This window comes from Sinocyclocheilus anshuiensis, unplaced genomic scaffold (assembly GCF_001515605.1).
Source record: "Sinocyclocheilus anshuiensis isolate Anshui unplaced genomic scaffold, SAMN03320099.WGS_v1.1 scaffold477, whole genome shotgun sequence".
Lineage (NCBI taxonomy): Eukaryota > Metazoa > Chordata > Actinopteri > Cypriniformes > Cyprinidae > Sinocyclocheilus > Sinocyclocheilus anshuiensis.
In genome coordinates, this window is record NW_015536549.1 from 2,928,998 (window position 1) to 2,956,567 (window position 27,570).

General features: G+C 36.4%; 3 protein-coding genes and 1 pseudogene across 7 annotated transcripts in view; 2 read left to right on the top strand and 2 right to left on the bottom strand.

Moving 5' to 3' along the window:
* LOC107699845 (fucose-1-phosphate guanylyltransferase-like) overlaps window positions 1–816 on the bottom strand; it is a 24,729-nt gene extending 23,913 nt beyond the window's left edge. Inside the window, exons 1-3 of the mRNA XM_016501252.1 lie at window positions 533–816; window positions 202–369; window positions 30–122 (exon numbers count right to left, since the gene is read on the bottom strand). Of these exons, the coding sequence (XP_016356738.1) occupies window positions 30–122; window positions 202–369; window positions 533–605 (334 nt within the window). The 5' untranslated portion in view covers window positions 606–816. The remainder of the gene's footprint in view (window positions 1–29; window positions 123–201; window positions 370–532) is intronic.
* A 22-nt stretch (window positions 817–838) lies between these two features.
* LOC107699824 (leucine-rich repeat and IQ domain-containing protein 3-like) lies at window positions 839–4,761 on the top strand. Of its 2 annotated transcripts, none has more exons than XM_016501228.1 (7): window positions 839–1,078; window positions 1,245–1,546; window positions 1,626–1,949; window positions 2,053–2,183; window positions 2,347–2,479; window positions 3,078–3,180; window positions 3,261–4,761. In XM_016501228.1, exons 1-7 carry the CDS (start codon window positions 964–966, stop codon window positions 3,878–3,880), a joined length of 1,728 nt encoding a protein of 575 aa, XP_016356714.1. In that variant the 5' UTR covers window positions 839–963; the 3' UTR covers window positions 3,881–4,761. The 2 variants fall into 2 exon arrangements, with proteins under 2 accessions (XP_016356714.1, XP_016356707.1); XM_016501221.1 differs by having other exon boundaries at window positions 842–1,078; window positions 3,069–3,180.
* A 299-nt stretch (window positions 4,762–5,060) lies between these two features.
* Window positions 5,061–13,711, bottom strand: LOC107699838 (acyl-coenzyme A thioesterase 11-like; annotated as a pseudogene).
* A 746-nt stretch (window positions 13,712–14,457) lies between these two features.
* Window positions 14,458–25,787, top strand: LOC107699856 (single-stranded DNA-binding protein 3-like). Of its 4 annotated transcripts, none has more exons than XM_016501262.1 (17): window positions 14,458–14,629; window positions 15,298–15,370; window positions 15,504–15,565; window positions 16,113–16,197; window positions 18,720–18,809; window positions 20,585–20,656; window positions 20,856–20,915; window positions 21,061–21,121; window positions 21,239–21,362; window positions 21,960–22,008; window positions 22,133–22,168; window positions 22,279–22,333; window positions 22,536–22,600; window positions 22,781–22,868; window positions 22,953–22,981; window positions 23,663–23,761; window positions 24,203–25,787. In XM_016501262.1, the coding sequence occupies exons 1-17, from the start codon at window positions 14,574–14,576 to the stop codon at window positions 24,233–24,235; spliced, it is 1,137 nt and encodes a 378-aa protein (XP_016356748.1). In that variant the 5' UTR covers window positions 14,458–14,573; the 3' UTR covers window positions 24,236–25,787. The 4 variants fall into 4 exon arrangements, with proteins under 4 accessions (XP_016356748.1, XP_016356755.1, XP_016356764.1 ...); XM_016501269.1 differs by having other exon boundaries at window positions 22,781–22,853; XM_016501278.1 differs by lacking the exon at window positions 20,585–20,656.
* The last annotated feature ends 1,783 nt before the right edge of the window (window positions 25,788–27,570 follow it).

The following is a 27,570-nucleotide window of genomic DNA, read 5'->3' on the forward strand; positions in this document are numbered from 1 at the left end:
GATGAATATTATATAGATTAAAATAGTACCTGCATGAATAAGGATGACTTTAAATCCTGACAGTGACTTGCCATATTTATCATGTAGACACTGTAGTGAATGTAAAGTGGATCCACCATTACCTGTATGGTCAGATGAAGAAACAGTTCTTAAAAATGTACATGAAATACAGTTTTTAAAACATATTTTTATATATCGTACCAATCTTGCATCCTGGAGGATCTGCAAAGACATGATAATTGATGCCAAGTGGCAGTTCATTCCTCTCCAGTTTCTCAGTGATCTGAATTTCATAAGCAGACTTCTGGTCCTCATCCACTGCAGTAATGACCACAAGATCCCAGAATTCATCAGACTGAACTTCTTTACCTGTGGATGGTAAATTAATATCTGTTTCTCTTGTTATAGTTATAGAAAACCCTCATGAGCAACAAACAATGTCACACAAGTGAATATTCTCAGCAACAAAAAGTCAATACAAGTCGAACAGTTGTATATTTTAAATAGAAAAGTTTAAAGATTGAAACGTTACCTCTCATTTGTTTGAATTTGTCAAGTTTCTCCTTGGTGGATTTTTGCAGATGTATGTTTAAACGCTCTGCCATTATGAGAACCAGCAGGTCCTCTATCTGTCTAAATCACTACAAGAAAACTGACACTTTTATTCAACGACAAATATGAATCAACAAAAGGACATCATGTGCGGAACTATGTGCGACAATGATCAGCTATTTGCCGTTTTCAAAAAGTCACTTAAACCCCTTAGATTACAAAATATGTCCCGTAACTTGTGTTTACATTGGCACTTCCGGGTTCCAGTCACGTGACAAACAAGCTCTGACGTCCGTATTCGATTGCTCGCTCTGCCTCCATCAATTAATTTACGTTAAACTGAATTAATTACTTATAATATTCAGCCTCCCGAAAAAAAACTATATCCGTTTTATTTGTAATGTGGTGTGAATGGTTTTCAAGAAAATGTTAGGAGAAGCTTCTTGTATTTCCAAACGATGTTGTCATAGCAACTTTTATCTTGGAATCATTCGGCCAACAAAAGAGAGCCAGGCACAAAACCATGGTAAGAACAAACTCAAGAGCAGATTGAGAATTTGAACAGATTAAATTCAGTGAAACATGCAAATATGTCCACATATGTTTTAGGAATAATACTATAATAATCATGTAGTGTTGATAATAATTCTGCCTCAGGATGTTTTTGTGATATGAAAAATGTTTCCTTTCAGAAAATGGAAGAGATACATTTCACAAAGATATAAAAATGGATTCCCTGGAAGGATACTGGGCCTATTTGGTAAACTGCTCTCGGTCTCTGATACTGGATCATGGCTACTGGACATCAGAGGGTGAGAAAGATCTGGAGGACATGTTGATGGTCAGATTGAGCAGTTTGCTTTTAAAGAGTCTGGATCAGATTGGATCTTGCAGAGCACTGCGAATTTGTATCTTGGCTGACAACTTTCTGACCAGGATCGAAGCTCTGATGGAATGCACTCACTTGGTGAAGTTAGATCTGAAAGGAAATCAGGTATTTATTTAATTTGCTTCCCTGAATATTTGATTCACTTTAAGGAGAACAAATCACTAACAATCATCTTTCTGCTCAGATCGTTCAGCTCCCTGATGCTTCATGTTGGAGTCATCTGAAAGAATTGCAACTTCTATATCTACACGACAACAACATGTCAACCTGGAACAATATTAAAGGCCTGTTGGGCTGTTTAAACCTGACTGCTTTAACTCTCTATGACACCCCGCTCAGTTTAAAGAAGAACTACAGGCACTGTCTGGTCAACAACATATGGTCACTGAAGGCCTTGGACAACTTTGTTATCTCTGATGAGGAAATCATTCAAAACTGGTCTCTTCCCTTTCGATTCAAAGCCATGAAACAACACTTTTGTGTCAGTTTGTACCCATCTACAAAGTTGGTTAGTGCTCATTATTTATCCTGGTCTTCTTTGTTTGTTGTGTTTACTGTTATGTCTAAGTGCAAAAAAAACAAACATATTTTGATGTTTTCTTCTTCCTCAGGATTCATTTGAGACTGAGATGAAAGCGACATATAACATAATCTCTGAGATAAACAGGATTCAGGCCTTTTATTCCCCTACACTTATTATACAGCGCTGGATTCGAGGCCATTTAATTAGAAAAAGGCTTGGGTAAATATGCTGCATTTTTATATTCATCTTGATATTTGCTATGCAACGTTTTTATATGCTTATTTTGTTCACTATAAAGTACAAAACAATCATGAAGATATTATTTGGGATTTTTGTTCAGTGGGTTGAGAAACTGGTTTTAAGAGGAATTCTTCATTGTCAGGCTTTGCAGTACAAAGAAACAGATAACATCTGGGAAACCATTCATTTCCATGCCTTTGAGGACAGAAAATGACCAGGTACAATCCCAGTCTCAGAAAACCATGAAAGAGGACACAGATGACCACCCTGAACAAGTATGTACTATATTTGACTGATGTACACTACCATTCAAAAGTTTGGGCTCATTAACATTTTTAAAATGTTTTATTTGACCATTTATTGGATCAAAAACACAGCAAAACAATAATATTGTGAAAAATTATTACAATTTAAAATAACTTTTGTATATCTTAATATATTTTAATATGTGTGATGGCAAAGCTGAATTTTCAGCATCATTACTCCAGTCTACGGTGTCACATGATCCTTCAGAAATCATTCTAATATGCTGATTTAGTGCTTAAGAAACATTTCTTATTATCATTGTTAAAAACAATGCTGCTTTTTTCAGGATTCTTTGATGGATAGAAAGTTTAAGTATTTAATTGAAAAAATCAATCAACACAGAAATTTAAGTTTACTTTACCTACAATATTAAGTTAATGTAATGATCAACATTATTTTGTCAACAAAACTCATCTTAAAAAGTTTAATTAAATAAATTAATAAGATTTTTTTTTTTTACTTGCAACAATGCATTTGTGGTAACAGGTGCATTGAATTATTTTTAGTGTATCTAAATGTAGACTCTTTATTAGTCATGCATTTGTCACTTCTACACAGGTTTTACAGGATGCTGCAAATGTTAAATCAGATGACAATCAACAACACATAAAAGCACCATGCAACACCCCTCGTCTGAAATCTGAAGCCCATCTAAACATTTTTGACCAAGGTACAACAGAAGTTTTAGCTTTAGTTAGCTCTCCAAGAGACCGATTTGATTCACTGAATGCTTCTGTTTTGCTTGTCTAGATATCAGTGTGACTGTTGGTCCCTGTAATGAAGAAATTGAAGACGGAACCTTTCATGTTTTGGGACTAAAAGCTTTGGTCCACCAGAGTGAGTCATTGAGTGACATGTTGTGGTCCCATGAAGCTGCAGGACAGGACATCCGTGAGGCCATCAGCCATTTTCACACTCAGTCGCAGTCACCTGCCATTACTTCACGGCAGCGTCTGATTGGTTGTTGCCATGACAAAATCAGCTTCACCCCCTTCAAAGTCATTGAAAGAGCCCACCAAGCATTTGAGAAAGCCAGAATGCAGAGACACCTTGCAGAGAAGGTAACTGAGCGCCACATTGACCGTGAAGTAGCCAAGGGTCATCGAGACATCTTTAGAGAGGCTCGCAGAACAGAAGTGCATCTGCGGCAGGAACGGGAAAGGGTGGATATGGAAAAAACGCTCATTCTACAGAGAGCCAAGCTGGAGCAGGACATCCATCATACGCGTCAGAAACATGCCCAGTTTTTGGAAGAGAAGAGGATGAGGATCCAGGAGCAAGAGATGGTTTGCAGTTTCAGCCAACAGCACAACTCTCTAGCGAGGGCAGTGCTCAGATACAACACATGGAAACGTGGTAACCAGCAATAAATGCATGATTGCTTTTGATTAAACTTTCAATTTAATATGACATTTACATATTGGTTAGTTAGAACCCTTTGTGTACAGTAGCTTCAAAAGCAGATTTACTGCACTATAGTACAGAATAGTATAATATAATAAAGTACTTACCAGAAGATGTCTGCAAAGATTACATTATAGACATTGGGATCTGCACCTCTTTTCAAAATCCAAAATATTACATAACAGGAATCCAAAAATACTCCCAGTAATACACAACCACCCCCGTCCGTCATGCACAAGTATTAAGGAACTAGTATTAAGCCACCAACTTTACATAACAAATAATTCCACATTAACTGGGTCATTATTACACTCTTTAAATAAGCACTTAAGAAAGATTAACAGAACAGATTCAAATCATTGCAGTGCAAAATAAAATATATATATATTATTTTTTGCTATAGTTCTCAACAGTCGTAGTATAACAGGAGGATCTTTAAATGCCAAGGCAAGTTTAGCTTGACAATAAATAGAGATGAGCTACACTAAATTTCTACATGTAACAGTATTTATTTAAAAAAAAGTCCTGTTCAGCGTATCAGCAGTGTGAAATTCAATGCATTGTTCTGGCCTGACATGAAAAGGTAGACTCTAACATCCGTCACTAACTAGACTGAAAATCTATGCAAACGCGATTGCATATGTCCCAGGAAGTACCACATATCGACCTTGCCACCTATTTGAAGTTTATTCATTTTATTTTGAGTACTTTTGAGTCATTGAGAATGACAACAGTGCAATACGCTAGCTTAGACTTCTGGAAGTGGCATCTGTAGAGAATCTTACATTATTGCACATGACCCTAAATTCTAGCTTAAAGTCTAAAAGGTGAAATATCTAAAAAAGAGAATAATTATCTTTTTTTTAATTATAATATTAATATTCATCAAGGCTACACAACAAAACAATTCTCTATATATTTATATATTACATATTTTTTGTATTACATACAAAAAAAGAGACTCCCCTGATAACCTTTTTCTAAACTCAAAAAGGTATAAAACTGTCACTGGGGCCTCCAATAGACCTTCAAAATGTACTAATAATGTACACTTTATGTACTAATATGTACGTTTAAGGTACTAATATGTACCATTTTAGAGGTAAATATGGTACAAAGATGTACCTTTTAGCTTTTGTATCTTCGGGTACCAGTAACAGTTTTGTGCCTTTATTTTCTGAGAGTGTATGGACAATAAGAGTTTTACGTACCTAAAGTTCGTGATCTTTTATACTAAACTCAAATGTGAATATCTGTGTCAACCCTATATATCTTGACCCTAATCTTTTTTTTTTAGAAATGAAATCAATTTCTGAAGAACATAGAATGTTGAATTCAGCTTTCTCATAGGGTGGAGGTGGGCAGGGAAGCCAGACTCTCTTTATTCTCCTGCAGGAAAGCGCTACATGAGGCAAAGGTGCAGTAGAAACTGGAGGAATGCCCAGCGATGTCAGTGGAGATATAGGGCAGCACGCCAGGAGTGGCCTGGTTGTAGTAAGAAATCTGAGAGAAATGCATACATAAGCATGTAAGCCAACGCACTTAACCTTCAGTACTTTAACACCTACATGACAGCACCAGGGACCACTCTAAGCAGTTTCTAAACATGAGTTATAAACAGTGTTATTGGCTAATGTACATGCACATTATTTAAGTTAAAGAGATTGCTACGTTTAAAGCCGTGTTAATTCTTGAACTTCGACTCATTTGCTCATTCAGTATAAGTGTCCATTAGGCTTTCTGTGTATTTATTACCTTAGTGAAAGTGTTTTCCTCTTCCCAGATACTGAACCCAGCACAGAGCACCTCTCCTCTGTTGTAGTCTTTAGTGGGAGGGTACGCAGGCAGGGCCACAGAACGCAAGGCAATCAAATAAGGGTCTCTAAAAGTGACAAAGATGTAATAACGTGTTATGTTGCCCTTTGGAAAGACACAATATAGAGATTCTGTAGGAGTTTAAGGTTTACCCAGAATCACAAGGGCACCTCCTGGAGGCCAGGAGGATGAAGTCCTGGACTTTGCCTCTTTTAGTCACAGAGGGGGTGACAACACGGTAGATGGTGTCGTCTTCATCTGAGTCGGTTATCACTTCACACTCTCTGTATTAAGGCATATTTATTACGGTCAGTTATAATATCATAATGTGCTCTACGTTAAATCAAGTAATTTGAAACGTGGCTGATAATTTTACTTTATCTGCCAGCCATTGTAGCAAACAACCTGTAAGAAGAAAGTCTAATAAAAAAGTATAGAGTATATAAGAATAAAAAAGTCTGTTAAAAGTAATAGGATTTTTAAAATGCTTTTGAAAAAGTCTCATATGTTCACCAAGGTTGCATTTATTTGATAAAAAAAAATACAGTGAAATATTACAACTATAACTGTTTTCTTTTTAATTTTTCAAATGTAATATATTCTTGTGACAGCAAAGCTGAATTTTTTTTTTAGCAGCCATTACTCCAGTCATCAGTGTCACGTGATCTTTCCAAAAAAAACAAAAAACATTATAATATGCTGATTAGGTGCTCAAGAAACATAAGAAATGTTTCTAATTATTATCAATGTTGAAAACAGTTTTTATATACACTACCGGTCAAAAGTTTGGGATCAGAATGATTTTTTATGTTTTTTACAGTTGTTTCTTATGCTCATCAAGGCTGCATTTATTTGATAAAAAATACAGGGAAAAATGTAATATTGTGAAATATTATTATGATGTAAAATAATAATAATATACATTAAAATCTAATTTATTCCTGTGATGCAAAGCAGCATCATTACTCCAGTATAAAGTGTCTCATGATCCTTCAGAAATCCATCTAATATGCTGATGTATTATCAGTGCTGGAAACTGTTGTGCTGCTTAAACTGTGATACTTTTTTTCAGGATCCTTTGATGAATAAAAAGTTAAAAAGAAGAGCATTTATTTAAAATAGAAATATTTTCTAACAATATACACTACAGTTCAAAAGTTTGGGGTCAGTCAATTTTTATTCTTTCTTTTTTTGAAAGAAATTAAAACTTTTATTCAGCAAGGATGTGTTAAATTGTTAAGAAGTTATAGCAAAGATTTATATTGTTAGAAAAGATTTATATTTTGAATAAATACTGTTTATTTTTTTTTTTTACTTTTTATTAATCAAAAGAATCCTGAAAAAAGTATTGTAGTTTCCAAAAAAATATTTGGCAGCACAACTGTTGCCAACATTGATAATTCTAATAATAAATCAGCATATTAGAATGATTTCTTAAAGATCATGTAACACTTTAGACTCGAGTAATGGCTGATGGAAATTCAGCTTTGCATCACAGAAATAAATTATATTTTAAAGGATATTAAAATAGAAACCATTATTTTATATTTTAATAACATTTTCCAAGATTACTGTTTTTTTCTGTATTTTTTATCAAATAAATGCAGACTTGATGAGCAGATAATCAGACAATAAAGCAGATAATCTGTCGTTTTCATCTTTCATCAATCTTTTTCATTATTTAAAATGCATTTGACATACTGGTAGTGGTGGTCCCATGCCTTCCTTCGCCTTAGATCAGACAGTAACAGAAACACCTGCTCGGCTGCCACGGCCACATGAGTCTCCACCTTAAAGCACAACATCTGGTTCTCCTCAAGTGTGTATAAACTCACCTGGGCACAATGTTTCAGCTCATAAATTTCTCTCAAGCTTCTACAGCATTTTTGACTCAAGTCACCCATGTAATCTCAAAAGGACAAAATGGGAACTTTAAAATTAAGTTAGCAAAGCTTGTCCACCTTATTTTTCTCTGAGGTCAAGACCCAGTTGTTACGGGCAGCCAACATCTTCAGTGCCGAAACATTATTGTAACTGAGGTACATCTGCCAAGACATGGAATAGTCACATGATCCAACAAAGCATGTTGAACAAATCCATGAGATTTATAGCTATTAGAACAGGTTAATATACCTGGTTACTTGGGTCCCAGGGAACCGAGAGAGGAACTTCACTTTGTTTGCAGGATATTATGTACTTCCTAAGAGGAGAGCATGCTTATGTGATCTAGTGTCCCATGCTGGTCTGCTATGCAGGAATTTTTATTGTTGTAAAGTTAACTTTGAATATGACGTACAGCCAAAGCTTATAAATAGGCGTATGATATAAGAATATGACATAACCTGTTATAATAGACAAAATCTTCAGAATCCTACCTGTCAAGGCGGATTTTCTTTCTGGCTATGGCTTCCTGAAAGCGTCTTTTACCATCCTAAAAAGACAGGATGAGAAGATAGATTTTTTTATTGCAATAATAAGATACAGTTTTAAAAACTCAAGCACTTCAGTTCCAGCCCTCATTTTGTTTCAGCCTCTTGAACTCTTCTAACAATCTCCATCAAAAAGTTAAACTCTTCCACGATGTGAGGGATTCCAGGAATGTTACAGCGGTCACCACAGGCTCAGGCCGTATCCTTGGTAACGTGCATGGCTTCCTGTCATTGTCCAAGACCTCAAAGGTCATGAAGGCGGTGTTGATGTGTCGCAGGGGCTCTCCACCCTGATAGGCCTCCGCACACACTCCCACCTCCATACTGGAATAGCACACACAAAATAACAGTTGTTCAAAGATAAATCAGGCTTCCTTGATTCATGGTTGTAAGTGATACTGAGCCATAGCATTTACTGGTTATAATATAGGTATATGCTATATTACTGGTTTTAAATCCTTAGTCTACATAGCGGTACTGATCCATAGCTTATATAATACAATAAAATAAATATGATAAATCAATTTTATATTAAAATATAATAATAAATATATATAACCTTTAAAAAGTTTGGGTTTGGTCTCTTATGCTCACTTATCTATTTGAATATAATTTAAAATGTAATTAATTCTTGTGATGCAAAGCTGAATTTTCAGCCATTACTCCAGTCTTCAGTGTCACATGATCCTTCAGAAACCATTCTAATATGCTGAATTGGTGCTTAAGATTCAGTTGTTATTATTATCAATGCTGAAACCCGCTTATAATTTTTGTGGAGACTGTGATACCTTTTTTGACCCCAAACTTTTGAATGGTAAATATATATACAGCCACAGCCGTCCCAGTGGTCCACAAATTTTTCTTGATACAGATGTACCTTTTCTTGAAAGCATTGTTTATGATTGCCTTCAACACCAGTCTGTCTCCAATGTGGGATGGCCCGCGAAAGTGGAACATGTCTATGGTCCGCAGAGATGGGTGAGCATTACACAAACGACTAGAAGAAAAAGCATATAGCGTATTATGCACCGAAACTCCAATGATTTCCTTGCGTATTAATTTCAATATCTTTTTATCATCAGATTTGACTGTAGTAGAAAAGTGACTGTTCACCTGGCAGAGATGGTGGCTACATTCTCCATTCAGGCCATGATTTGTCCACCAAACGTGCTGACCTGGTGATTGGCATGAGGCGGGAGCACCAGCTCAACGCTTTCGACCCGAGTCCGCTCTGCAGGCACCGCATCCTGGTAATCCAGACGCTCACTCACTGACAAACAGATAGAGCACCACTTATCAGAGCTACTGCATATTGCAGTCTATTTATTCTACACACTTCAAACCATGTGACCCTTTGTAAGTGAACGGTGAAGGTTTACTGCACATATATGCTTAAATGAGTGTTGGTGGCATGTTAATGAAGAGACACCAAACAAACTGAATGACACCTTTAATCAGAACTCAGCTTCTGATTCATGACTCATTTCATGTGGCAAGTGTTCCTGAGACCTCTCTTCAAAGTCTTGCAAGTAAACAAACACACCTGGAGAAGATGAGTGAGCAGCGTCTCTGCTCACCTGTCTGAGAGGAGCAGCTGCTGAGAAGATCGTTAATTATCTCTGCATGGATCAGTCTCATCCTCCTGCGCTCGGCTGCGAGGCTGTACTCCATCTGCTCTGCCTGCGTGCGTGGAATAACCTGCTTCAGCTGTACCTGTGCAAACCCAAACACTGCACTGATGAATCACAATTCTTAACAAGATGTGGACCAAATGCAAAAACTTGTGCCTAAAATTTTTAGTTTTGATTTAGTTTGACGTGATATTTCTTACCTTTCCTGCTTCGGTACGTCGGGCCACAAAGGTGGCAAAAGCGTGACAGACCTTCCACTGTCTGTTGCTGAAGAGATCTTCACATCTCACCAAAATCCCAACCTGAGACAAAGACCTACATCATCAGTCATTCTTCATTTAGAAGAAGTTTTATTCAAAGTGGCTTACAAATGAGAAACATTGCAAGCAATTTATCATAAGGGTCAACAATATTTGCAGTACACAATGCCAAGTTTCCAGTATACCCATATGCAAAGAGAATGTTTCCTTGTATATTAACAGCCAATAAATTAAATTATTTAATGTATAAAAATAATACATTGTGTTTAATGTATTCAAATATATTGAATAATTGCCGCTTTTCATATATTGAAAAATATGTGAAAATTTACTTTTATATCGCAATGTATATAATTTGAAATTCAATAATAAGCATGAAACTATAAACACTAGTTTCCCATATATGGAAATGTATTATTAAATAGATTGCATTATATTTTCTATTATATTCCCATATATTTTTGTTTCATAGGGGTAAACTAGATTAGCACACAAGCTAGAGCAGAAGTGAAATGCAGAAATGTGAAATTTGTTTGGTTGTGGATTAATCAATAACCAAAATTCTGCATGTTAATAATATCAATACGTGTTTTATTTCACATAATAAAATAATTTGTGCTCACTAATTTGTGATGCATTTCACTAAATAGTAGTAGATATTCCCACAAACCTCCATGCTGGATGTGAAAGCTCTGTTGACTTTGGCTGTAATGTTTACAACCTGTCCGACCCTGAAGAAACAGAGCAACACATTTTTATAATGAACAAAAACTTTTTGTTTCAATTTAAAATAACTAGTTCCTGTAAATGTTGTTACCCTATGGTGGTTATAAAGTGAATGTCATCCACTGAGGCTGTGATGCAGGAGCAGCCAGCATGTCTCTCAGCTGGAAACAAGTGAGTAAATATTGATAATTAATACATATTTACACCCATAGTAAGTATTTAAGCACGTTCATCTGAAAAGCAAACACGTAAGTATGTATTCCTGAAAATGTTCCACGCTACAGAACAAAGTGAAAAACAAACAGGCCTGCGCAGCTTATTTTAAGCAACATTAAGGGAAGCATGTAAAGCTGTTACCAACCACCATCTGTGCTCTTCACAGTGCTACAGAGGTTTAGCCACATTCTCAGCTGAAATGCTTTTGCCTTTTATCAGTTAAATACGATTAACAATCATTCCAACTATTAAACTTTCTCACCAGCACGTTACTCTGTTTATTCACATAAAAGGATGGAAATCACAGTCCAAACTGCACAGACTCCTCCATCTGTGATGTCTAATGACACTTAGTACAAGCATATGGTGTGGAGGTGTTTCCATGAATATTGAAGGTGACCGCAATGATTCAGAGTGAAATTAAATCACCTTAAAAGATTATTCTATAGTGTTAACTTGAAGTAGTTTTACTGGATCGTTGGCATTGATAATTTGAGAAAATAATTTAATAATAAAAAATTTTTTGTTTCATTCCAAACAGACCAGACAGGCAGGCGGTGGAGTCCATCCACTTGAGCAGCTGCCCAGCACTGAGTTCTCCACAGTAGTTTGCATGGCAGGGAAGGACTATCTGACTCATCTTTACTTCAGTTGGATTCCTGCACATCTCCCCATTCTCCAGGATAAACATGGGCTCTTCCAGCGGCACATGATCCCTGGGCTCATTCGCCATGACTAGGGCTCTGTTGGAGCAACATACCTACATTTTTAAATGTTTGTCTGTGTGCATATTTGGTGATGATTAGCATTGGAGCATAAGAGCATTAGGCTAGAATATCACTGTCTTGAAGGATATCAGAAGGTGGAAATCAAAAGGTCGGGAAATTTAGCTTTTAGGTCACAACCTTTTGTATAAAGTGGCCTTGTATAAGAATGTGCATGAATATCAGGACAGGTAACTGCTGTCATCTTCACAGGACTCATGGTGCGGTCATGGCACATGAACAGTGTTGGGGAGTAACTAGTTACATGTAACGGCGTTACGCTCTGGAAATCAGGCGCGGACCGCTGCTTTTTTTTAAATATTGTTATTATTATTATTACATAATTGCCTGCTGAATTTATTAAAGCGATTATTTCTGAATTCGCCATTCGATGATAAATCTCTAATAAATCATAGATGTGACTGGCAATGCTTCAGCTCACGCGCACTCCGCCAAATGGTTTGGATCAGAGTAAACAATGTGAGAGAAAGAGAATGGAGTGGACTGTGGAAGCTCTGTAACCTATTACATTTTCAAAGTAACCTTCCCAACACTGCACATGAAGTCATCACACATGCTCATATTTCTTTTTAAGCCTTACATGTGATCATATGTGATTCCAAGTGCATGTTACATAATGTGGTTTGTCCATTTTGCTTGTTTTCATAAGCCACAGCAATCTTGAGTCAATTCAAATGGGATTAATCCACCAATTCAGTTAAAAAATAAGTGTACTTAAAAGTGCAACACTTGCAACAGATTTATAATCTAAGAAAATTTATTTTGGAATTACTGTGCTGCAGGGCCTATGAGAAGAGATTATGAATAAAAATCATGTAAATCAAACAAAATCATAAGAGATCATTTAAAACATCAAGAATAATTATTGGTTGGATCACCCAAGCTGTGTGTTTTGCAATGTTTATTTTCTAGGTGCCAGATTATATACAGGACTTTTTTGTCTGTAAAAACGACGTGCTATTTCGATCAATACTCTTAATTCATTTCAGTTTGTAACTGGAATAAGCCTGTGCTCAGTCAAAAAGTTAGGCTATTAAGTGACACGTAACTACAGAACATATTAAATTTACAGCTCATATTCCATTAGTTTCCAGGTGGAATTAACAAGCATAAAAACATAACCAGTCATATCAAATAATCAGTGTGCTGTTATTCAGCATCAAAGCGCAACTCCTGTTCATTTCCACTTCAAAAACCTGTCATGTCCCTTACCAAAAAGTAGTATACTTCAATTTTATTTTAGTAAGTATACTTAAGTAAAGTTCAAGTATATTTTTAAGTACACTTTATGTAGTAAGTATACAAATATCAGTGTACTAGTAGTATACTTGTAAGTGTACTATTTCAATACTCCTTGGGACTATAGCACACTTGAATAAACTTCTTTTTCGTAAGGGGTGTCAGACCTGAAGTTAGGAGTGGAAGTAATGTAACCTGTTGTTGACTGACATCATTCTACTCAAATAGTTTTAATTGTAATGAGCTGCAGTGCAGATAAGTTATAAGACTACGTAAAGTTGTTAAAGAGCAAGTTATTGGTTATGCATCTTAATATATATTTTTCTAATAAAATAAAAAAGACATAAAAGACAGTAGGCTACGACGATATATTTTACAAGAACATTACGTTGCATGCCTTTGCTGATTTTTATGTAAAACGGATCATGAGGGTTTTCTAAAGTTTGCACAGCAGGTTATTCTGTGACATTCCAAGTGTTAAATGCGTCAGAACTAAAATACTAGCCTACTTGGGCAGGCTAATGACAAAAAGTAATGAGCAAACTTACATGAATAGATGTCAAACCACTCTCATTTGCGCGAAGAAAGAAACAATATCTGCGTGATGTATCTTTGCAAGATATATGAAAATAAATAAACAGACATTCATATTCCCAGTCAAACAAAAGTGTCCACACTGGGCTCGACTGTTTCCATAAGCCCAATGCAGTTACAGTGCCGCCCAGAAACTTTTAGGTAGGCTGATTCCATTACACAAGGTCAACTCTGTGCTTATGGAATTAGTGTGGAATAAGCTAACAATATTTCTCTATTACAGAAAATTTTTAAGAAACAAAAAATAATCTAGTTTAGTTAATTTAAGTTAATTTAAGAATTTGCTTAAGAAACCCCTAACAACCCGTAGCCAAAACATGTTTTCTTACCCTATGTAATTGCTTTCAAAGCATTTCTAAATCTAAATTTATTGCATTTCTAAATTTATTGCAAAGAGTGGGAATGTGATTACTCTCGCTGATGAAAAGTGCATTGTATATAAATAACTTTAGAGGTAAATATGAACGCAAATAAATAAGAAACAATGTCTAATAGTGTGTTTTACGTTACACGATTCTTCTTCTTATTATTGTTATTATTTGTAATTAATAAAGACTATTTCAATAATTTCCAAGCCATAATAATATATAAGAGAATAATTCAGCTTAATTCCCTTGTTGTATTGCGATTTCTCACAGTTTTACTATTATAGCACGGAACCCATTAAGGCAACACAGTAAACAGATACAGTGCTAATTAATGTGGAGCGCTTAATGCAACCTAACTTAAAGAATCACAGGAAAACATACGTCACTGCAGGGCATACGCAAGAGAAATGTCGCCCTGCAATTGGTCACTTGCCCTTGTCAATCAAACAACACAATCGCCGCCCCAGTGGTCAAGGTTGGTTGAGAAGGCGTCAGTGTGTTTAGTTTGTGCAGTCGAACCTGGAGCAGTGTGACAGATGAATTGTCGAAAATAGAGGAAAAGGGAACGCGGGCGACTCTCCCGTGCACAAAAAAACATGTTTCCTAAAGGCAAAAGCTCCGTCGTGCCATCGGATGGCCAAGCTCGGGAAAAGTAAGGTCTTTTGAACATCTCCCGTCGTGTGTGTGTTATTGTGTTGGATGTAGCCTATTGTTAGGGCAGTATAGGCACGGCTGCTTATGGAGCGTATGCTGCTGCTATAGGCTTGTCGTGAGAGCGTTGAATCGAAAGTGCCTGTACGTGCGCCATTCTGGGGTCCCCCTATGGCACAGAGCTTTCGTCTCTGGTTATTATGATGCGATCCAAAATAAAAACCGTGCCTTTTTAAATCACCTACATTTTAATGTAGCCATTTGAAGTAGTTTCTACATGCGGGACGGGCGCTTCAGTGTTCCTTGTTTAATTTTGCCTTAGACGCCAGTCTTGGAGGGGAGTGGGTCCCGTCTTTTGTTTAGTTTTTATGCATTTTGCATGTTCTTGAGATGCAGCCTTGCTCAGTGCGGGGTTTATCAATAATAAAAAGTCATGAATAAATTAATAATGTAAATTATGGATGATTATACTAATTTTTCGTTAATATAATGAGTGCTTTCTTTGGATAATACATTCATTTTTACTATAGACACTGTTTAAGTATAAATCAGAGGAGTGTGACACAATATTGATTTCTTGAATTTGTCCTCACCAACGATATTATGCCTTTTATTTAATTAATTGTTGCTTTATTAACTTAATATTGTATTCTCTCTGTCTTATTGCAGGTTAGCTTTGTATGTGTATGAGTATTTGTTACACATTGGTGCTCAGAAGTCAGCGCAGACTTTCCTGTCAGAAGTAAGAACCCGAATACTTTAGATTTTTTTAACAGACACACAGTTGCAAACATTAAAACTGAAAAGGTATTTCCTATGCACTCATAGACTGCATTAAAAAAAAAAAGATTTGATCACTTTCTGTTCCATTTTAGATCAGATGGGAAAAGAACATCACGCTGGGAGACCCTCCTGGGTTCCTACATTCCTGGTGGTGGTGAGTATTTTGAGTGTATTTTGTCTTTTTATAATATTAAAAGGAATAATTGAGCAATAAATGAAAATTCAGTCAGTATTTACTCACCTTCATGTAGCTGCAAACCTGTATGAATTGTTTTTATTCTACTGAACACAAAAAGAGAAATTCCGAAGATTGTACTGGTCACTCTTTTACATCCAGTTACAATAATGGGGACTGAGGCTGTCATGCTTCAAAAAGCTTGCAAAAGTATCATAAAATTGGTCCATGCAACTTGTGCGCTATTTTCTTTAGATTTTTTAAACCATAGGTTTATGCAAGAAATAGACTGAAGTTTGTGTTGTTATTCCCCAAAAATCTTTTACCACACACAGCTGATAAATTGTATGGTTCCTTGTTACTGCAATGAAAACTTCCCAACAATTTTTTTGTGTGTTTATTCCAATGAAGCAAAAGTTGTAGAGGTTTGAAATGATGTGAGGATGAGTAAATGATGCATTTTTGCACAAACCATTACTTTAAGCTGATCATTGGGCTTATTTGACCACTTTTTTCTTTACCCCAGTGTCTTTTGGGACCTCTACTGTGCAGCTCCTGAGAGGAGAGACACATGTGAACATTCAAGCGAGGCCAAGGCTTTCCATGACTATGTGAGTACAGAAAAGCACAGACTGTTTCCATAATGTATGCAGATTGGAGGACAAAACTGCATTTCATGTGCCTGTGAATCTTGCAGACTCTGGAAGAGTCTCTGTGTTTTATAATAAGGAAATGTATACAGTGTCCTGTGTGAAGGATGTAGTAATCACCCCTACAATAGCAATGATGTCAGCAGGGTTTTCCATGGAATCATCACTGCTTCTAGACAAAGATGGTATGTGCCTCAGACGATCAGCTTTGTCATGTACGTGATGTTTGGCTGATTGGAAACCAAGGTCTGCGTGACCAAAGATTGAAGTCAGGACAGCTCTTATTATTTATAGATATTTCAAAGTTGTGTTACGTGGCACTTTTTAAAATGGAATTGCTGACAGATGCCCTTTACAGTAGCATAAAGTTTCTAACAAATCCAATTAAAGCATTTTTAGGCTGAGTTGAGTCCTAGTTTTGCATGAAATGCAAATTGTAGCATCTCTAAATCTCATTTCTATGCGTTTTCCCAACAGCTTATATAGGAATGGTGCGACTCTTAGGCCAAAATCTCCAGCTTTAGCCTCCTACCAATAATATATGGCTGTTGTCGTCTAGCCGCATGCTTTAGTGAGGGGTCAGAGGGCATATGCAGTGAGTCTAAAAATCAAACCCTTGCTCCTCTGTCTAGACATCCTAATCTGAAAGGATGTTTCTGTACAGGGATACATGAAACATTATCCGTCATTTGAATTTTAGCCACATGTTCAGTGGAGCTTGATCTTCAGGAGTGTTATAGGGCATTATGTTTTGAAGTTATCGTGCGATCGCCGCAGTCTCCTGCCTTTTGTGCCCAGCTGTGGTTGGGACCGTGGCGTCAGGTCTGTGCTCTCTTATTCTCCAGAGGGTGGGGGAGGAGGCTGCGCACTCTTTAAACAGTGGCCATGTTGTCTTCATGCTGTGTCAGGGGAAACACTCCCCCTCGGGCTGCGGTGGGGATGGAGAGTGATTGATGGCTGTCATGGAGCCTGTCGGTAGGCAGATTGAAAGAGAGGGAAGAGACAGATGGAACGAGGAGCATGGAAGCAAACTTGGAGCGTGAGGGATGGATGAGCTGTGCGGAGCAGGACTGTGTTGGATTTGTTTAGTTATTTCAGGGCATTTTAGTGATATAATGTTGTTAGAATGCTGATGGAGGGCTGTCATGAGGGTAGCACAACCAGGAACGTTTCCCTGCAGGCTTAACTCATCCTTGAATGATTTTCCTTGGTTATATGAGATATTTTAGCTAATCCTAAGGCGACATAAAATGACATTCCCACCCATTTAACTTCAGAAATATGATTTTCTTAGTGAAACAAGACATTCAGCAAGGGGAGGAAGGGCAAAAATTGATTTTATCCATTGAGAGTTGATTGGATCATGAAAAGTAGGCGTTCTGTTCCAGAATGTCCTTTCATTTTGTTGGATCGCTCACCTTTCGAAACAGGAAATGGCAGCCTTGGTGACATCAGCCAAAACAGAAAAGTCATTTTGGAAATGGAGCATGTGATTGAATTTTACTTCAAACGTTAGTTTTCTTTGGAATAACATGCACTACGGTGTTATTTTAATGTTATTTATATACTATTATAGTATTTATTCATATTTTGAATTGGGTTCTGTTTTTATATTTTCAGTTTTTATTTTAATTTTAGCTTAAGTTTTAGTATTTTGTTATGTGTGTGTTTGACTTTATTAGTTTTTTATATATATATTTCTATTTAGAAATACTTGCATATTAAAACTATATTTATAACTTTAGATTTTATAAACTTTAGATTTTTCATGTAATGAATATATTTTATTTCAGCTTTATTTGAATAAATGAAGACTATTTAATTAATTTTTAGTTTTAGTTAACTATAACATCACTGAATGTGAATGATATGTCCAGAAAATATGTATTATTAAGAATGTGATTTGGATGGATTTTGATTTTGTGTTGTTTTAAAAAATGAAAAGTCCTCTTGGCCCTTGAACTGTGAACTTGAATAATCTGAATGAAAAGCGTAGCTGTTCCATTGTTGCGGATCAGTCTCAGTCTGACTCTTCCCATTGGCCGGTTCTGATCTGTGTTGCTCCATCAGGGTCAGCTGCTCTTCTTTCTTTCTACCTCCTTCCTGTGATATTTCACAGTGCTCTCTGAAAAGCCTGGCTCTGTTAACTCAGGCTGAAGTGTGACAGGCAGCAGACCACACTCTGCTTTTTCCACTGCCATTATATGCATGATCAAATCCCAGTTGTGCTCTGAAACCTAGTTTTTTCCTCTTGGTTTTGTAGACCTTAAAATTGGATTTTACACCAGTCAGTCGTGGCTATGCCGTTGGCTTTATTGCTTTCTGTTAGAGCACAGATTTATGAGTGCTAGAATGCATTAAGCTGCATTTTGTACTTGCGGAATAAATCTGTTTTCCTAGGGAAAAAAATCAGTGCTTAAGATGTACAAGTGTTTTTCCCCCATCTAATGGTTTTTTTTTTTCTTAATGATTTGTGCCCACAGAGTGCTGCAGCAGCCCCCAGTCCTGTTCTTGGGAACATGCCACCAGGAGATGTCATGCCTGGTGGACCCATACCCCCCGGATTCTTCCAGGTTAGATCATCACCCTCCTTCTAAACCTCATCTCTTGTGAGATATTTTTAAGATGTCACTGATCCAAACACTGGATAGACTACCAGTCAAATGTTTGGTCATGTTGAATGAATGTTTCTCATGATTTTAAAAAGCTTTATATCGTTTTATAGTATAAGTGTTATACATATTTATCATTATTATTATTATTGTTATAATAATAATTATTATTATTAAATGTATGTGTATATATAGTTTTTAAATATTGTTTTTTGTGATTTTGCTTTTAAGTTTGTGTAAATTAAGTTTATGCACGCTCTATTTCTATCAAAAAATTTAAAATATACTAAACATATTGCATTACTATTTAGAGATAGATATTTTATATAAAATTCTATTTGTAGATTTTCTTTTTATTTACATCTATTTCACCTTATTGAAATAAATGTGTTATACTTATTGATATTTATATTTTAATAATAATGATTTGATATTATAAAATTATATTTCAATGTCAGTTTCAGTATTTTTTTAAAGTATTATACATATTTATTATTATTATTATTATTATTATTTACTAAGCATATAGTTTTTAAAAAGTTTAATATGTATACACACGTGGTCAGAATTGTTGGTACCCTTGGTAAATATGATCAAAGAAGGCTATGAAAATAAATCTGCATTGTTAATCCTTTTGATCTTTTATTTTAAAAAATCACAAAAATCGAACCTTTCATTGGAGAATAAGACATTGGACACAATTAACGGTACCCTTTTATTCAATACTTTTTGAAACCTCCATTTGCCAAAATAGTATAGGAGTTTTCTCCTCCCAAACATGGCCCATTATAAGATTTCTAACAGAGTCTATATATAGTAGGGGTGTAACGGTACACGTATTCGTACCGAACCGTTTCGGTACGTGTCTTTCGGTTGGGTACGCATGTGTACCGCACGAATACAGTTTTTTTTTTTTCTTCTCAGGAAATTCAAATAATAAATGGCGTTTTGACCGTCTTTTAACCGAACCGTGACGTTAAAACCGAGGTACGTACCGAATTGTCATATTTGTGTACCGTTACACCCCTAATATATAGTATATTTAATTTAAGATTTACAAAATGTATATAATTTCAGATTAATAACAATTAATGATTTTATAGGATACAACATAATTATATTGGGAAAAGATACTTTATACTGTCAGACAGTGAATTATTGCGTTCTCATGCAGCAGAAATATGCAGCATTTTGTCTGAGAAATAATAAAAAGACACTTTCTCATTTATAAGTCTTAAATCTCATTTTGTTAAAAAAAATGTATCATGGCACCAGTATCGTAAATTATATCGCATCGTGAGTTGTTACATCCCTAGTTTTTTTAATTATCTAACCTTGATTAAAAACAGGAAATGATGGGACGGCTTTGACTACTCAGTGTTGGGTCCAGTATTGGCTTTCTCTATGTAAATTCTGTTGCTCCTTTTGAATTCTTCATAAATGTTAAATTGTGCTTTTGCTGATCCTTTTTGTTCACCCATTGATTTATTTGTTTGATTAATTTGCCCATAATGCTTTGCTCTTTCAGTGCGAGTTTAGCTGTTCAGCCACCAGTCACTTATGATTCTCAGTGTGTTCTGTGGTGTTGTTCTCTTTCCAGCTCTTTAAATAGCCTAATGACTCTCTCTTTTTTTTCTTTTCTTGTCTCTCCATTGCTATTTTTATCACTTGCTACCTTTCCCTTGCTTGGTCTCTCGCTCCTGCTCTCCTCTCGTGTGGTCTCTTCACTTTCTTAGGGCCCTCCCGGCTCCCAGGCCTCCCCTCACGCTCCTCCTCCCCCTAACAGCATGATGGGACCCCACGGCCAGGTAGTGGCTCCTGTCTATTCACGGACTATTTCATTTGACTGATTCTGCCCTCTGTATTGTTTCTCTCACGCTGCCTTCCTGTTAGCCTGCTCTGCTGAGCTGTGGTTCCCCAGTGTTCTCGCAGGCATCTTTGCAACTTCATTAGATTCAAACATAATGTGAGTGTTACAGATTTCTGACAGGTTGATTTGTGTTGCAGCCTTTCATGTCACCTCGCTTTGGTGGGGGACCACGACCACCCATCAGAATGGGCAGCCAGGTGAGTTCATCAACGTGGTCTTGATGTCAACTTTCGTAGCTTTGATTAAAATGTCCAATTAAAAAGTAATATTGATAATAAAAAAAATAGATGTTAAAATAAAAAAATAAAAAATGTGTATCTAAATGTTTCAACACTTTTTCAGCCCCCAGGTGGCGTTCCAGCCGCCCAGCCAATGCTCCCAAACATGGATCCCAGACTACAGGGTCAGCCTGAGTTTTATATATATATATATATATATGTATGTATGTATGTGTTTTCAAACATATTTTAAAGCTGCAGACAGCCTAAACTGATTTGACTTCTCCTTTCCCCATCTCAAGGGCCGATGCAGAGGATGAATGTTCCTAGAGGAATGGGTCTCATGGGCCCCGGCCCCCAGAGTTTTGGAGGAGGGATGAGACCACCACACAACTCAATGGGCCCTGGCATGCCTGGAGTGAACATGTAAGACCTTTTGTGACAATATAGATTACCATTCAAAAGTTTGGGGTCAGTAAGATTTCAATAAAATTAATATTTTTATTCAGCAAGGACACATTAAATTGATCAGAAGTTTCAGTAAAGACATTTATAATGTTACAGAAGTTTATTTTTTTCCAATAAATGCCGTTCTTTTGAACTTTTTATTCATTAAAGAATCCTAAAAAATGTATCAAAATAATAAACAGCACAACTGTTTTGTTGTATTGACAATAATAAAAAATTATTATTGAGCACCAAATTAGCAAATTAAAATGATTTCTGAAGGATCATGTGGCACTGAAGACTGGAGTAATGATGCTGAAAATCACAGAAATAAATTACATTTTAAAGTACCTTTTCTGTTGTAATCTTTTAAATTGTAATAATATTTCATAATATTACTGTTTTTACTGTATTTTTGATCCAATAAATGCAGCCTTGGTGAGCATAAGAGACTTATTTCAATAAGAATTTAAAAATCTTATCAACTCCAAATTTTTGAACAGTAGGCATAGTTAATGATGTAAACGACTGATTAAATGGAAACTAAATCCTCATACACGTTGTTTTATTTTATAGGGGCCCTGGAAATGGCAGACCACCATGGCCAAATCCAAATGCCAACAATGTGAGTCAAAATTGTTTCTGTATTATATTCTAGCTAATTATATGTATTTTATAACAATAATTACATTTATTACTATAATCGTATGCTTCATGCCCAAACATAATTCTGTTTGTTTTTGTTTTAGATGCCATATTCATCACCATCTCCTGGTGCCTATGGGGTAAAAAAAAAAAAAAAAGAGTTCCTAATCTACTGCACATTTTATTACTATAATAATTTATAAAGACTTTGGAGTATGACTTTAAAGCTGTAATCCTTTGGTTTCTCCAGGGTCCACAAGGAGGGGGGCCTCCAGGAACACCTGGAATTGTTCCTAGTCCAGCAGGTCTGTTTGCCACACAATCAGTTCAGAAAACACGCTGTAATTCAGCTGAGAGTCTTTCATAACCTTCTCTGTTGGATTTAGTGTAACTCTGATTTCCATAGATGTCAGAATTACCCCAGGCTTTGCCTAAAGCAGAATATCGATTGTTTAACTGATCATGTAGAGATTTCCATCCCATTAATGAAACCTCTCTCACCCTCAGACTCCAACAACTCCAGTGAAAACCTGTACACCATGATAAACTCAGGAGGTGGAGGCCGCAACAGTGTAAGAGACAGACCTGCTGACTCATTTCTCAGAGGCACACCATTCAGAAATTGCTTAGTGTATTACATTAGTGCAGCAGAAGTGCCCTTGGCTGTGTTCATGTTACCCTTTTTCATCATTACTGTCTGATGACAGAACATGTCTGTTTTTTGTTTTTTTAATTCTGCTGGTTTTGGCCAGTTTCCCATAGGCCCAGGCTCTGAGGGCCCCCTAGGGGCCATGGCAGGAATGGACCCGATGCATATGAATGGGGGTAATACTACACACTGTAAATACACATTTATCTTTGAAATTTAACAAAATAAAAACATATATCTGTTTGAAAACGTTTTTCTTTCTTCTGCCTTTATAGGTTCAGGAGACCTGGATGGACTTCCAAAAGTGATTATAATCTTTCTAATAGTATTTCAAGACCACCACCATTATATTTGGGTGTAGTCACAATTAGATGTATTTCAAGAATATTTAATACAGTGCTGCAGGAATGAGTCCTAAAACATGGAAATGAGTTAGCATTTTTGCACTTCCGGTTCCATCATCCGGAAGTCAGTGGGTTTTGAATGGGTTTTTGGTTAAATGCCTGAAATAAGGTCTGTGGTTAACACAAACTCAAGATATTTTCATGTTTGATTCAATAAACACATCAGCAATACCCCACTCATGTTTTTTTTTTTTAAAAGGCAGTTGCTTATGAGTGGCTAAATGGTACTACAGAGGTAGTCAGGGACTTGGTGTAGTTTGTTTACAGCCTAACTTTAGTTTTTTACTTACTAATTGTATTTAGGCTTCAAAATTCATAAGTTGTGTTCATATGTAAAGATTATCATGATGAAGGCGGAAAAAAAGAATCATAGAGAGAATCATAAATATAAACACAGAGCTTATTTTCTGTAATAATCCAAAAGCTAATGGAAAAATCCTCTTGGGTTTTTGGGAACTAGGGTGATGCTAACTTACAGGTTGGCAATAAATAAATACATCGTCTCTGCAGCACTCTTATCCACTACATATTTCACATTCTATATGAGAACTTGCCAACTAGGTTTCACATCTCATCATCAGAATTCTCCTAACAACATGAGTGGCATGAGCAATCCACCCGGGACTCCTAGAGATGAAGATGTAGGAGGCAGCTACCTTCACTCCTTCCAGAATGAGAATGTAAGATTCATCAACTTTTACATCCCTTCATGTTATATGTTACAACAGGGTATCCCAAACTCGGATTTGTGAGTTGATGGAAAGCTAACAATTAAATCATGAAAATTTAAAATGTTTTTTATTTAAAAATGATTTATTCAATCAAAATAATAAAACACCTACTAAAATGTATCAACTTAAAATCTCAGTTTCAAATCTGTACTTCAAAGAGGTTCGGCTGACAAAACAAGTTTGGGGATCCCTGTATTATAGCTATGTTTTGAAAATGCTAGCTAGCTATGAAGCTTAACAATGTGCCATTGCCAGGCACAGCTCTCTTTTTGTCCCACAATAAAAATGGTGTGCTGGCACAATGCAACACAACCGTTACATTGGTGTAAAGTGTGTTTGTACTTTTCCTAAAGAGTGTATTAACTTGTTTGTTTCTTTCTGCCTTTACAGCAGTACTCTCCTTCCATGACCATGAGCGTCTGATGCCAGTCTGTTTGCTCCATTCTGGAAACTCACAGTTGGCCATTGATGACATAGACAGAGTACATGTACAGGAAATGGAATTGGGTGGGACTGCCCTGCGTCCTCACAAGTGGTCTCATGCAATATCAAAATGATTTTTTGTTGTTACATTTTTTTAAATGGCTAGCAAACCTTTTCTCCTCTCTCAGATGGGAAGATCTAAGTGTGACTCAGTGCTCCTGGATTTTTAGTTTTCTTGTTCCCCTCAGAGGCCATCTCTCATCAAGAAGAAAAGTATAGTTACTGCTGACATAATCGCTGGATGTGTGTACATTTTGTGCCGAAGAGGAATAATCGCAGTTCGCTCTCTCTCGAAATCCGACATCCACGTCCAACTTCAGCATGGTTTACACGTACGAAACTTCCTCCGACTTTTTGACACTGAACTCTCATACGTGGCCTTGAATTCTGTGAATATTTTATTGCCTTTCAATTACCTGTTTTGATTTTTCTCCAGTGAAATACATCAAGTGGTGAGAGAATTCTGTCTTTTCTGAACGGGGAAAGACTCGCAGTTGTATTTTACTCGTACACTGTCATTTTTGTCTTCAAGCATTATAAGCAGCTGCTTTTAAGGAATAACTGCATTGACGGGTCCCGTCATTAAGATGACTTTTTTTGTTTTATGCACTGATTTCATGTTCTCTTATTTTTCTGAAATTTAACTGCTGTCTCAATCTTTGGTCAAAGACTGAATGATACGCTGATCTTCTCAGATGCTGACCCTGACAAACATACTACCTATGAGACCTTCTCAGAGCTCCTCAGGCGGGTGACTGGATAACGCATCTGGATGGGTCTCCCTGCAAAAAGTTCGGCCATTGTTGGGTTTGATTGTCATGATGAATTTTTTTGTGGTTAAAGATACCCTTACCATGTTTTTCTTTTTTTATATATATGTAATTCCCTCCCACGTGCCTCTTGTTTTAGCTCTGAAATGGTTTGATGTTGGTTCAAAGGTATCATCCCGTAAGGATGTTGCTTTTGTAAGCCAGACTCTAGTGTGTTTGGATTTGTTTTATATTAGGTTTAATTTTTAGCGACATCAGACAAAGTCATACTACAGTTAGAATGGTAACTTATTCTATTTATACAGACATTTGGTCATTGTTTTACATTTTAGTAGCTGTTTTGCACTGCTTTTGTTAGCTTGTGCATCATACTTTTAACTGTGGGCTGAATAGGCTTGTTTTATATATTGACTACTAAATTATTTGGCTCCTTTGAGGATTTTCGTCTTATGTTTTTCAGTCATTCATTCTAATTCAAACAGGAAAGCAGCGTTTCAGCCTACCTTTGGTTTCCAGTGAATCGCTTTTTAAGAGAAAAGGGAAAGCTCAATGTGAAATGATTTTAACTTTGGGAAACGATGTAAAGCTGTTGATGTTCCCCAACTTCTTTAGGGTAGCATCTCTCCAGAGGGCCAAGATCCAGCCATTTGATTTCCATGTAAATCATTCTCTTTGAATCAGTGAACCAGTTTCGATGTAAGATAAAGTTGTTCCCAAATTGTCTCAAGCCTCTGTTTGTTTTCACTCATGGTGCAATGCATGTAATGTTTTTACTAGGCAGAGCATGTCGGAAGAACCCATTGACGAAGCTCTTCGCTCTCCTCTTCTGCAAAATGTCCAGCAGGATCATAGTGGACACGGCTCAAACAGGCTGCAAGGGTGTCATGCACAACCTGTGAGGCAGAAGTAATTCATAAGAGTTCTACAGGTTTTGCCCAACCAACTGGCACTTAAATTCTGCAAACCAATGATCGACCTTAAAGAGTCTTTTTCTTTCTCAGCAACTCTCAAATGGTATTAGGGACTGTTCCTAATGCACTAGACCAGTTGTTTGCAACAAAGGCCCTCTAATGACCCCAAAAATATTTGAAGCCCCCACCCCCATCTAGGCTAATGGGTTTCCTCTGGTTTGTCTGCTGATGACAAGTTTTTTTTTTTTTTTTCAAAACTATTTATAATTTACAGAAAGATTAACTACTTTCCAGGCTTTATTTATTGTAAAGAATTTAAATTTATCTCAATTTGTACTCGATAAAAATTTTCCTTGTTGAAAACCACTGTAGTAGACAGACATCTTTAACTGATTCACTTGTGTCTTTTGTAGTGCCTCGCAAATGAGCACTAACTTTCTGTGTGAATGCCCCCCACCCCCCCCAGTAGTGTTCACAACACTTTCTAAAGTTTTTGCTAAAATTATATTTTTTAATATAGTCAACTAATTCTGTCTACTATTGATAAGGTCATTTCCTAGACACTTGGTAAGTTTCGACAGTTTGACTACATTCTGCGACTCTTTTGGCTGCCTGATCTTGTGGCAGACGGTGAACTGTCATCATAATTGTGATGGAAATCAAAGGTCATGATAAAATGATCAATCATTCACTGCATATACAGTAACTGTGACACTAGGGCATTTTAAAGCCTGTTAAAGGCTATTGAAGGCTTCACATCCATATATAGCTGCTTTAGTAAACCTGTTGTACCCTTAGTCCTTAAGAAAAATGTTTAAAATGTAGGAGCCCTTTCAAATTAATGAAAGCAGAGTCTGGTGTCAGACTTTGCCTTTGGATCAATCTGTAGAGTCTGCAGCTCTGTGAGGAACCCACAACAGCATCCCGACTGCCAAATACAACATGTGACATGAGTCCAAAGTACAAATGCAGTCACAAGGTTAAGGTCCTTGAGGCTAAAGAACAGGAACTGATAGTTGTTTATCATTCATGAATATCTTAGAATTGAATTGCTGAAGCCTGAACGGGTAGAAGGCCAAAATCCAGCACGTCTTTTGTTTTATATTTGATATTATCTTCCATCATCTCATTTGAACTCTCCATCTGTTAGTTTAACAAATTCTTTCTTAAATAATGTGCAAGAGTTATGAAAAAACATGCATTTGTAATGTGTTGTGTAAGCGTATTCCATAGTACATGACATCAGATGCTGTATTTACATCTAGATTAGCATTGTCCAAATGAAGACCAGGTTTATTGTTACTAGAAGTCATTTGAATAGCAGGTCAATAAGGAATTTAGCTATGATAAGTTTGATGAGATCTACCGGATGAAAGGTTACTGACGATACACTGAACATAATGATTTTGTGAAGCTGTTCTTCTTTTTTAATAGATTCAGTGACTGCAATGTCCTTTCTTGTGAAAATGACATTGTTATCGTTTCTTTGTTGTTCGAACTGTGCTGCTTAAAAGAGGTTATCTGAAGTATTTGTCAGGTCAAACATGGTTAAAAGAGCAGTTCAAGATATGCTTTTCACTGAAGGACAAGCACA